The 12,858-nt window shown below is 43.6% G+C and overlaps 1 protein-coding gene across 1 annotated transcript; it reads left to right on the forward strand.

Moving 5' to 3' along the window:
* Window positions 1-734: 734 nt before the first annotated feature.
* LOC139368040 (progranulin-like) lies at window positions 735-12,187 on the forward strand. Its single transcript, XM_071106571.1, is given in 15 exon segments — window positions 735-755; window positions 758-781; window positions 1,637-1,777; window positions 1,926-2,063; window positions 2,243-2,356; window positions 4,388-4,523; window positions 4,737-4,849; window positions 5,367-5,496; window positions 7,081-7,178; window positions 7,446-7,697; window positions 8,009-8,245; window positions 8,557-8,826; window positions 9,629-9,862; window positions 9,989-10,246; window positions 10,627-12,187. Coding segments are annotated over 15 exon segments (2,316 nt in total). The 3' UTR covers window positions 10,777-12,187.
* The last annotated feature ends 671 nt before the right edge of the window (window positions 12,188-12,858 follow it).

Raw genomic sequence — 12,858 nt, forward strand, 5'->3', positions numbered from 1 at the left:
CAGATTTATACATGTGGTGAAACGTGTCTCTTTGTTCTATCTGTGTTATTCCTCTACCAATTTGGTACGGTTTTATCAACGCTTGGTTAGTTACAGTATTGACCAATACATTTAACAATAATGTATTATATTGATGTAGTTCCTTGCAGAGAAGTCAGTGCTACAGATTCTCCAACTTTGAGAGAAAAATATGACAGTTAATGGGCGGTTCCGATGCTTTGACGTTGCTGACGCCTAACAGATCTGACAACGCCTGGATAGGTATTTTAACTGTCAGCTAACCACATCATATGTCGTAGCCATTTGTCAGTCGATGACACAGTCAACGTTGGTTGCTGCGTCGCCTCGCTCCCCAGCAGGGCGACGGATAACGATTTGGAACCAGGCCCATGGTCACACGGTGCTCGTATCTTGTTTTCAGAAAAAAGCCGAAGTCACCCCAGATCGCAAAATACTCCCAACTTCGCTTCGAATGAATGATAATTTAACAAGTCTGAACTTGTACATCGCACACGAAGGTAGATAACACATTTCATACATTTTTTTGTCGGGTGTCACGCCTGACCAATTGAGTTTGCTTAATAACTTGCTAGCTAATATGCTACTAGCCACTACCAGCTATCTAACGTTCGCTAGCGACGACTGTCAGCGCTGTCATTCATTGCTGTTGTGATCGTCTGATAATGGCGTAATGTTACTCTTGTTTTCTTTCATCTTTTAGAAGGCTAACTTATATGACGATATTCCCTCATAAGCCCTCTTCTCAGACTCTCTGGCAATGGTAAGATATTCCCCTCTAACCCTTTGTTGAGACTAAATTAAAAGCGTTGTAGTAGTATTAAAATCAAATGTTTTATTATTCACGTGCGCCGAATACAACAGGTGAAATGCTTACAGTGAAATGCTTACTTACGAGCCCCTAACCAACAATTAAGTTTAAATGAAAAAATAATAATAAATAAATTTAACAAGTAATTATATAGCTGCAGTAAAATAACAATAGCGAGACTATATACAGGGGGGGTTACCGGTACAGAGGCAATGTGCCGGTAGTCGAGGTAATATGTCATGTGTGTGATTTCTTGATTAAATGAGTTTACTGCAGGTCATATTGACGGTCCAGCAGACCCCGCTTTGAGCACCATAGTATTAAATAAGTATTGTAGCTTAGTTAGTTAGCAAGCTACAGTACTTATTTGGAATGAGTTGGGTGTGCTAAAAGTCCATTCTGATAACATTTTAGCAATCATGTTTCTCGAAATGGCTGACTAGGCTACAGTGAGTGAGTGAAGTAGTCCATCAGGTTCATAAGTCCCCAGATGACATACTATCTATTGCGGTTTTGTGTAGATAAAGACTTAAATATTGTAGTTTTAAATGTTCTAGTGTGATCCAGCACACACACATATTTGCCTAGAAAGGACATGAACCTCAGAGCAAATGTATGGAGTTAAGCACAGACTTCTGCATTCCTAATGTGGGTGAACCCAGTAGGCTTACAGCTGAAACATTGATCACCCTGCGCTCAATGTTATTCACCACCACCCACCTATTGACATAGCATCATCAAACAAATGAAGAAACATCTCAAACACACACAAGCACACAGTCTCAGCTTTTCTTAATCTCTCCTCAGACTGTGCAGATAGGGGTGGCGTGTCTGGCTCTGCTAGGCCTGACCTCAGCCCTGATTTGTCCCGATGGTGGGATGTGTGCAGAGGGGAACACCTGCTGCAAGACACCCAGCGGTGGATATGGCTGCTGTCCACTACCGAATGTAAGTGACTAGTCTCTGGTCTAAAGTTTGTGTGTGTGATTGCTTGATTAAATGAGGTTACTGCAGGACACATTGACAGTCCAGCAGACCCCGCTTTGAATCGTACCCATAGTGTGAAACATGACGCTGTTTTAAATCCCGTCTCTAGGCGGAGTGCTGCTCGGACCACCTGCATTGCTGTTATGAGGGGACAGTGTGTGATTTAGTGCACTCCAAGTGCCTTAATAAAACCGTCTCTCTGCCGTGGGTCAGAAGAGTTCCTGCCAAACGCCTAATCGGCCCCCTGGTAAAGGAAATACAACCATATCCATATATCTGTGTATTTCTGTCTATTATAATCTATTGTCTGTTTTGTCTTCATTTTATCAAGCCTATTCATTCATGGTAATTAACTTTGTTGCCTGAATAAATGTAACACATGTTTCAAACTCACTCATTGATATGCGTTGCCTTTCACTCCTTTAGATGCTGGAGGGAGTGAAGGCAGTCATCTGTCCCGACGGCGAGGCCGAGTGTCCAGACGACACTACCTGCTGTGAACTCCCAGGCGGTACCTGGGGCTGCTGTCCCCTGGCCAAGGTACGTTATATACTTTTCCATAAGGCCTATTCCATATTTGGAAGTTCTCATTGGGTGACATTTCGAGAGTATAAAATTGCATTGATCAAAAATCTGTAGGTGAATAATACCGTAGTGTTTTGCATATTTGAGTGCTGTCAAAATGAGGCCCCTTGCGTTTAACTGCTGCCTCAGGACCGTTCTTTCTTCCTGTGGTCGTACAATATACACCTGGAACAACCACTGTAATGTGTTGAAACAATGTTTCAGTTGATTCTGCAACTTTCAACACTGCACACTAAAATACCATAGGGACCTTTATTGAAATAATTAATTCATCCGCACATTCTAAGTTCCTCTGGTCTTCTTGAGCATGATAATACAATGGTAAGCTTGGCTTCAGCTATTAACAGAGTAAGCCTTTGTTTAGAAAGTGACTTGACCTGACTTCTAGGCAGCAGACTAGACATAGTTAATGAAGCTAGTCCCCTTGACGGCTGTTTTTTTTTTCCACTAATCAGAAGCAAGGCACTGGTTACAATACGTGAAAATTGAATATGTTTTTTTACTTCCTTTTTATATAGTATTTGCAAACGTGCGCACACTGACCCTTGCCTTGTGAAATACTCCCTTGGTCTCTGAATTTTGCTGGTAAATATTTTATTGTAATGGTTAACACTCCAGAATAGGGGGCAAAATGCTACTTCAGCCTAGGGTATTAATACTTTGAAACCGTGCTTGTGCCAGTTGGCAAGTGTATTTGAGTTGACTTTGTGACCCTATGTCAACTTGCCCCCACGTTTCTGAGGCAGGGCGCCCTGGAATGGGTTCGTCTGAGAGAGGGGCCCAAGCCCTGGATCACTTTTTGAGGATGTTCCAGTGTTTCAATACAATGGGTTTGATGTGACCCGCACATAGTCTGTACTCCATACCCACATGTGGGGCTGTTTTGTTCTTGTTTCAATTAGTGCCAGTCAATGGGCTTTGACTTTGTCTCTCTAGCATGGGTATTTGTCTGTTCAACGACACTCTTATCATACACGCGTTGCAGGAACCTGGTGCGCATATCATTAGCTTTGTGCTCGAAATCTATGTCTTTACTACAGTTATGTAGGAGTCTTAGGAATTGACCCACCGTTATGTTCCACTTAAGGTGTACTGGATGGTTACTGGTTGCATGTAAAAGTTTATTCCTACTCTACCATCTCCCCCAAGAAGCAAACTCCAACTTGTTTTCTTTATTTTTGTGAATTGTAAGATCCAAGAAGTCTATTTTCTACCGACTTCTTCTCTCTGCTGTAAATTTGAAATTGAGGTCAGATAAGTTAATATAAGAAATTAAGGAGAACATCAGTACCGCTCCATACCAGTAGGATGTCGTCTATGTATCTTTTCCAAAGGGCGACGTTCTGAAAATATGGGTTAAATTAAGGTCTCGTTGTCGTAACCGGCCGCGACCGGGAGGTCCGTGGGGCGACGCACAATTGGCCTAGCTTCGTCCGGGTTAGGGAGGGATTGGTCGGTAGGGATGTCCTTGTCTCATCGCGCACCAGCGACTCCTGTGGCGGGCCGGGTGCAGTGCGCGCTAACCAAGGTTGACAGGTAAACAGTGTTTCCATTGGTGCAGCTGGCTTCCGGGTTTAATGCGCGCTGTGTTAAGAAGCAGTGCGGCTTGGTTGGGTTGTGTATCGGAGGATGCATGACTTTGAACCTTCGTCTCTCCCGAGCCCGTACGGGAGTTGTAGCGATGAGACAAGCTACTACAACAATTGGATACCATGAAATTGGGGAGAAAAAGGGGTAAAAATTAGGGGTAAAAATTAAAAAAATATATATAAATTAAGGTTTCGTTCCAGTGTACCATAATACATTCACATAGTGAATGCAGCTCACATCGTTGTACCCCAAATCTGTTGGTGGAAACTGCCAGCCTATTGGAAGTAATTTGATGTGAGGGCAAGCCCTTTTTGTAATTGTTAAGCTCCTTTCCTTTGTTTGCTGAAGCGTGAATGCCCACCTGAACGAATTCTAAACCTTGTCTTCTCTCTCAAGGCGGTGTGCTGTGAGGACAAGATGCACTGCTGTCCAGAGAGCACCAAATGTGACCTAGCCCACTCCAAGTGTGTGTCGCCCACCCTGGACACGTTCCCAATGAGGGAGAAAGTACCTGCAAGAAAGAGTCAGTCAGGTACTGAAGGGACAGACCGAAATAAACTACAAGATCACCAGGAAGTTGTTTTTGAGTTATGTTCCAGGGTTGTGTTCATTAGGGCACACAAAGGAAAACGTAAAAATCTATATTTAGTTTCTTAATGGGAAAAGTCCACAGTCCCTTCCTTTTTCTGTTTTCTTCAATTTGGTGCCCAATGAACACAACACAGTTCTCTTCCTGGTGTCTCAGTAGCTGTGGTTGGACGAGCAGTGACCTGCCCAGGTGGTAAGAGCTTGTGCCCAGACGGAACCACATGTTGCCTGCTGGCCAGTGGAGACTTCGGCTGCTGCCCCTACCCTGAGGTGAGTGAAGCTGGGGCTGGTGCTGGGTCATTTAAACATGAGGAGGTGTGGTATATGGTAATATTATATGGTAATATACCACAGCTAAGGCTCGTTCTTATGCACGACGCAACGCTGAGTGCCTGGATACAGCCCTTAGCCATGGTATATTGGCGATATACCACAAACCCCCAAAGTGCCGTAATGCTAGTATAAACTGGTTACCAATGTAATTAGAGCAGTATAAATAAATGTTCTGATATACGATGGCTGTCAGCCAATCAGCATTCAGGGCTCAAACCACCCAGTTTATAATTCATAGTAGATCCTGGGTCACACAATCTTAAGCCATTTTGTTCAGCTGTATGTTGCACAATGTGTGTTACACACAGGCGGATGGATGTGTAGTAACTGTCAGTAACATATGTCTTAGTCTAAGAAAAAGTGTTTCAATGTGAGGAAAGTGAAGTTAAAGGGAGATGTAGAGATCGAACTTTTCAAAACTGATGTACTGTCTTAAATCATGTGTTCTGTACAGGCTGTGTGCTGTTTTGACAAACTCCACTGTTGCCCTGGCAACACAACCTGTGACCTGGAGCATGAGATGTGCACTTCCCCCAATACACAGACTCCATTGGCCAAGAAGATCCCTGCAATTCCCAACGATGGTGAGGCACCAACCACTTCTCACCCTAATCCCTGGCTACTGGGATGTTACTAATTGAGTTTGTAGTGTAAGCGTGTAACTTTCCAGTGGAATGAGGGGTTACAGTGCATTCGGAAAATATTCAGACCCCTTCACTTTTTCCACATTTTGTTACGTTACAGCATTCTAAAATTGATTAAATAAAAAATCCTTGTCAATCTACACACAATAATAACCCATAATGAAAAAGCGAAAATAGGTTTTTAATTTTTTGGGGACAAATTTAATACAAATTACAAACAGAAATACGTTATTTACATAATTATTCAGACCCTTTGTTAGGGGCGGCAGGGTAGCCTAGTGGTTAGAGCGTTGGACTAGCAACCGAAAGGTTGCAAGTTCGAATACCCGAGCTGACAAGGTTCAAATCTGTCATTCTGCCCCTGAACAGGCAGTTAACCCACTGTTCCTAGGCCGTCATTGAAAATAAGAATTTGTTCTTAACTGACTTGCCTAGATAAATAAAGGTAAAATTTAAAAAATTATGAGACTCGAAATTGAGCTCAGGTGCATCCTGTTTCCATTGATCGTCCTTGATGTTTCTACAACTTGATTGAAGTCCACCTGTGGTAAATTCAATTGATTGGACATGATTTTGAAAGGCACACAGGCAACAGGTCTAACTGTTGACAGTGCATGTCAGAGCAAAAATGCCATGAGGGCGAAGGAATTGTCCGTAGAGCTCCGAGACGGGATTGTGTCGGCACACATCTGGGGAAGGGTACTCAAAACATTTATGCAGCGTTGAAGGTCATCATTTTTTAAAAGGAAGAAGTTTGGAACCATCAAGACTCTTCCTAGAGCCGGCCGCCCGGCCAAACTGAGCAATCAGGGGAGAACGGCTTTGGTCAGGGAGGTGACCAAGAACCTGATAGTCACTCTGACAGAGCTTCAGAGTTGCTCTGTTCAGATGGGAGAACCTTCCAAAAGGACAGCCATCTCCGCAGCACTCCACCAATCAGGCCTTTATGGTAGAGTAGCCGGACAGAAGCCACTCCTAAGTAAAAGGCACATGACAGCCCGCTTGGAGTTTGCCAAAAGGCATCTAAAGGACGCAGACCGTGAGAGACAAGATTCTCTGGACTGATGAAATCAAGATTGAACTAGTTTGCCTGAAAGCCAAGCGTCACGTCTGGAGGAAACCTGGCACCATCCCTATGGTGAGGCATGGTGGTGGTGGCAGCATCATGCTGTGGGGATGTTTTTCACTGGCAGGGACTGGGAGATTAGTCAGGATCGAGGGAAAGATGAACGGAGCAAAGTACAGAGATATCCTTGCTGGAAACCTGCTCAGGACCTCAGACTGGGGCAAAGGTTCACCTTCCAACAGGACAACGATCCAACAGGCTGTAACGTAACACAATCAATCAAACATTAGCACGTGATGTTAACATCAATTTGCAACTGACTATCAAAGTCGGGCTATTTAAGATAGATGGCTGCATAGTGACCAATGGAAGGAAATTTGGGCAGATCTGTTGCTATTCTGCATCTCGCCAGAGGTGTCAAATCCATACGTTAACATGTGAAGGTCTGTGTCCTCCAGTCAATGCTGTGCCCTGCAACGACTCTGTGGCCTGTGCTGATGGGAGTACGTGCTGTAAATCACTAGATGGAGAATGGGTCTGCTGCCCCCTGCCCAAGGTACTGTGTGTGTATATGTGTGTGAGAGAGTCAGTCCGTTATAATTCCTATCACACTTGACAGTAGAGCTCAGCCCTTGAGACTCACGTGATTATGAAATCTTGCGTTATTCCCTTTATTCATGTTGCAAGTGTTGCCATTCTTTTACGGTCGGTGATGTTAAATTTGTCTTGTAACGTTAAAGATATGCAAACAGAAACACTATATAAACTGTGGACTCTTCTGAACCAGCGAACCCCACACTGATTCCTTTGAGCTCCCCCATAGGCTGTGTGTTGTGATGACCATCTCCACTGCTGCCCCCACGGGACCATCTGTAACCTGGCAGAGAGTACGTGTGATGACCCCTCCTCGGGCTCTGCCCTGGTTCCCATGCTGGACAAGGTGCCCGCCTTCAGCTACGTGTCGGAGGAGAAGCCGCTGCCCAACACCAAATGTGACGAGTCAACATCGTGTCCAGGCCAATCCACGTGCTGCGAGACCACCACGGGAAACTGGGCCTGCTGCCCCCTGCCCAATGTACGGCCATTTCCACATATACCCCCATTGACTTGTTCCTTGCTAAGTTAAGGGTCTAACCTTTAGGCAACTTTACCTTAGGTTGAATCTGATTTGAATGATGTCAATGTTAAATTCTACTCTGTAAGTAACTAGACATGAAATTGAATTTTCTCGACTCTAATTGAAAACCACAACTGTCCCGGTACATGAGTAGTCTTTTATTCCAGTCATCTCAGTAAGTAATTTAATTAAATTAGAGGCAAATAAGCATCGCATTTTAGCCTAACTTATCTCAGTGATAACAAGCCTGTGCGTTCTGTGTCCTTCAGGCGAAGTGTTGCAACGACCACCTCCACTGCTGCCCCCACGGCACAGTGTGTAACCTGGAGGCCAGTACCTGTGATGATCCCTCAGGCTTCACCATGCCGTGGGTCGCCAAGGTGCCAGCCCTCGCCACCCAGACACAACTGGCCACTGAGAAGTGTGACGAACAGACCATGTGCCCCAGGGGCACCACCTGCTGCAGGCAGAACCCGGGACAGTCGGCATGCTGTCCTCTACCTCATGTGAGTTTAACTTTCCCATTCAATGACTCCCTTCATAGAGACTGAGATGAATTGAAGACTTGTGTATAATTCTGGAGAAACGTTGTTTTTCGACTTCGGGCCCAGGGTGTGTGTTACAGAAGTGTCCTAAGCTGCCATATCTTATGTTTTCTCACTTTAAGATACTAGATACTGTAGATTAGGGCCAATATTCATAGTGTCTCAACATGCCTACTTTTTATGAATACCGGCGCAGATTTGTTGTGGTTACAAAACAAGGTGCTCTTAAGTAGAAAGTTCCGCATTGCAATAATGTTACTGTTGCCCCTTAGGCGGTGTGCTGCGACGACCACGAGCACTGCTGCCCTAAAGGCTACACATGTAATGTGGCCGAACAGACCTGTGACAAGCCCGGGCTCCTCAGCCTGCCCTGGGTCCCCAAGCTGCCAGGCCTGCCACTGCACAGAGGGCTTCCCCAGGCCAGTGCCCCCTCCGTCCACCCATTCAAGAACATGTGTGACCCCCACACCAGATGCCCCAAAGATACCACCTGCTGCTTCATGAAAAAGGCTGGCAAGTGGGGGTGCTGCCCCTTACCCAAGGTAAGGAGTTTACTATGGATCCTTTACCTGTGGCAACCTTTTCAAAATATTATTATTTATGATGAACAAGGCAATTGGAAGTTGTCGCTATTTTACATAACAGAAAATTACCACATAGTTGAAGTTATGAAAATAGTATTTGGGGTTACTCACTCATCTTTACTCCTTGTGGAGCATACGGCCCAGTACATCACTGGGGCCAAGCTTCCTGCCATCCAGGACCTATATATTAGAGGAAAGGAGGAAAGCTAAAAAAAATTGTCAGACTCCAGTCACCCAAGTCATGACCTGTTTTCTCTGCTACCGCACGGCAAGCGGTACCGGAGCGCCAAGTCTAGGACCAAAATGCTCCTTAACAGCTTTTACTACCAAACCATAAGACTGCTGAACAATTAATCAAATGATCACTGGACTATTTACATTGACCCCGCCCCCATTTGTTTTTACACTGCTGCTACTCACTTTATTATCTATGCATAGTCACTTCACCCCTACCTACATGTACAAATGACCTCAACTAACTTGTACCCATTGACTTGGTACCGCTACCCCCTATAAATAGCCTCGTTGTTATTTTGTTACTTTTTATCATTTTTAACTTTTGTTTATTTGGTAAATAAATAAATAAAACTATTTTTTGAACTGCACTGTTGGTTACGGGCTTGTAAGTAAGCATTTCATGCTAAGGTCTACACTTGTATTCGGCACGTGACAAAGTTTGATTTGAAATGATGTGGTAAAATGGTGATTATACGGTAGTAATCTCTGTATAACCTCAGTGTAAGGTTCTTCTCCTCCCCAGGCGGTGTGCTGTGCCGACGGAGACCACTGCTGCCCCAGCGGCTACAGCTGTGACGACCAAAAGACCTGCTGCACTAAGGGCCGCCTGACCATCCCCTGGTACCGCAAGGAGAAGGCCCTGACTGTGGGAGCCATGTTGAAAGACGTCAAGTGTGACAACAAGAGCAGCTGTGCCTCTGGGACCACCTGCTGCAAGCTGCCCACAGAAGAATGGGGCTGCTGTCCTCTGGTCAAGGTGCGTCTCCATTGACTTTCTGTGATAATGGGTTGGATTTATATAGTACACACACTTTGTATAATTGGGACACTTTCCTTCTCTCTCTTTCTTTTTCTCTCTCTCTTTATTTCCCTCTATCCACAGGCTGTTTGCTGTACAGACCACGAGCACTGCTGCCCACAGGGCTACAGCTGCAACATGCAGACTGGGACCTGTGAGAAACCGGTAGAGGGTGTACTCCCCCATACGATTCCCCAGACAAAGGTGGCAGAGTCCCAGCAGAGAGCAGTGGAGACGGGGATAGATGTGAAGTGTGACGGTGCTGGAGAGTACAGCTGTCCCAAACTGCAGACATGCTGCAAGACCTCCCCCACAGAATGGTCCTGCTGCCCCGAACCAAAGGTAGCGAGCGACATGGCGTATTTGAATATTAACTTGACATATGTAACTTTGGATTTTGACCGTAAAGTGCCATTCAACTTTTTATACAACGTTCTGCCCATTTAGGCGGTAACATGCCCGTCAATTCAAGTGAATAGGCCTCCAATATGTGGGCGGTAAATGCATAAAAAAAAACAACATGCTTACATGCCCCCATCACTTCCATTGATTGTTAGTTTGTTGTGGATAAAGTATGCTGACGTTTGTGGTGGTTGTTTAAAGAGACCCTACCATGGATTACAGTTTCTCCCGAGCCATAGACTACTTTCAGGGTGGGGAACCATCTTACATCAAGTTGAAAAATCTTGAACTACTCCTTTAAACTCGCTTTCTCTTCACAGGCAGTATGCTGCGCAGACGCCAAGCACTGCTGCCCCATGGGATACACATGCAACCTAGGGCAGGGAGGCTGCTCCCAGCAGGCTGAGTTGACCTGGGATATTTTCTTCACTCACAACAAAAAGAGAGACTATGTTCCTTTTGGACTCTGAGCCAATCAGGAGCAGCACTGATCTGATGTTCCTCCCTCCAGCATACTTACCTACCTGCAGAACATGCCATAGGAGGAACACGACCTTATGGACAAGGGACTGAAGATTTTGTATTTTTCTATCCATCTTCTTTTCTTTTTTTTTTTACCTGATTTTTATTTGGTTTTCAATTGGGGTAGAACCAGGAAATAGAAATGTTTGAAAATTCAGCATCTCCACCCAATGTCCATCCAGAAGTGTTTTTATTTTTGTTATGCAGCTAGCTTCTCCGTTTATCCTTAATGTCTTTTAGATTTACGTTTAGTTACTACTGCCCCAGATCATGCCATTTTCTCTATGCATATGAGAAACATGAATGTATTATAGCCTCTTGTTGGAACTATCACTCTCCAGAATAAGCCTGCTTTGAGACGCATCAAAATTTAATTTGTATACCAAACTCTTTTAAGAACACAGTTACATAGTATAAGGAAGCTGATTTTCATGTTTCGTTGATGCAGGGCACAACCTAGCATTACTAAGTGACTGTTAGTTTATCGCCTGGAAGTACTTATATAGCCATTGATCAGCCGACAGTGTTAATGTAATTTTTTTAAAATTTGCGATTTTATGTATGTTTTGGCTGCTGGTTCTTTACTTTCTGTGAAGTGAGGATCGAGATGGATGGTCCAACCTCTGACAGTTTTCTGTCATTTTAAAATTAGAATGCTGTCACTCAAACCCGTCAAGTCATAGACATTTTCTTAAATGTGTCATTTCCATCGATCGATCTATATACATCTTTATAATCATATTGTTGGAATACATTACAATCAGTTGCATACAATGTATTTAAAGCAAAAAATGACTGATTAAAAAGTGATCTTGATGTCATAATACTTATTGTTGATCACTATTGTGATCAATACAAATGATCATAAATCACTTCATTTAAACAGGATTGTGCCCATAGAGATCTTCTTAAATTATTCTAATTCCTAATTCCTTTTTTTGATTTTCAGTATAGGAATTACTGGTAAACCCCAGTTAAATTATTTCCTCATGGAATTTGTGGTGCTTTTACAAAAGTGATAGACGTCCCTATTTCATAGTACGTCTAGTTCATAGGAATTATGTATGATTGTTTTGCACAATGTTAGTTGATATCAAAATGTACACAAATCTACACCAAACATTCTGTTATTTCTTTTTAATAAAAAAAAGAAATTCCTTCTAAAAGACATTGAAGAGAGGGTGAATTTACATCACTGATAAGTGTAAAATATCTTTAATATATTTCATCTTTTTCGTTTGAAAAACAACCATTTTGGGTGTATTTGTGGCATTGTAGGGCGGTGCACATTTGGCCCAGCGTCGTCCGGGTTTGGCCGGTGTAGGCCGTCATTGTAAATAAAAATTTGTTCTTAACTGACATGCCTAGTTTATTTGTGTTTTTTTTATTATTGTGATTTTGTACTATATATAACTCCATTGGGGACTAGTCCTTTTCCAGTCATTCATGTGTGAATGGATTATCTGACATTCTTTACATTTGTGTGCTTGAATTTAGACATGTCATATTTCCTGAGCTGTACTGTAGGACAATTGCATTTTAGTCCTTTAGCAGATGCCTTTATCCAGAGTGACTTACAGGAGCAATTAGGGTTAAGTGCCATGCTCAAGGGCACATCAAATGATTTTTCACCTAGTCAGCTCAAGGATTTTAAACATTGACCTTTCGCTACTGGCCCAACGCACTTAACCGCTAGGCTACCTACACTCAATGTATGAGTCATATTTTTGCCTGAACCTTGGAGGGTATGGTTCATAGAGATTCCCAAGGAAAGGACACCTCACTTCCTATGAACTTCTCCCCTCTCCCTTTACACAGAGATCTGTATATAATGACAAGATGCTCATGTCTCCGCTCTAACAATGGGAATCGTCCCGAAGGCGAAAATTCAGGTGACAAGCTTAGGTCCAAAATAAGCCCATAGAAACGCATTATGTTTATTTGCTTTCCCCCTTACCCTTTTCCCCTTAGAAGTTGTTATGACGACCAATGAAAACAAGAGGTGTGAGTAGCAAGCAGAGGCATGAAGA

Source organism: Oncorhynchus clarkii, chromosome 16 (genome assembly GCF_045791955.1).
Source record: "Oncorhynchus clarkii lewisi isolate Uvic-CL-2024 chromosome 16, UVic_Ocla_1.0, whole genome shotgun sequence".
In the NCBI taxonomy this organism is placed as follows: domain Eukaryota; kingdom Metazoa; phylum Chordata; class Actinopteri; order Salmoniformes; family Salmonidae; genus Oncorhynchus; species Oncorhynchus clarkii.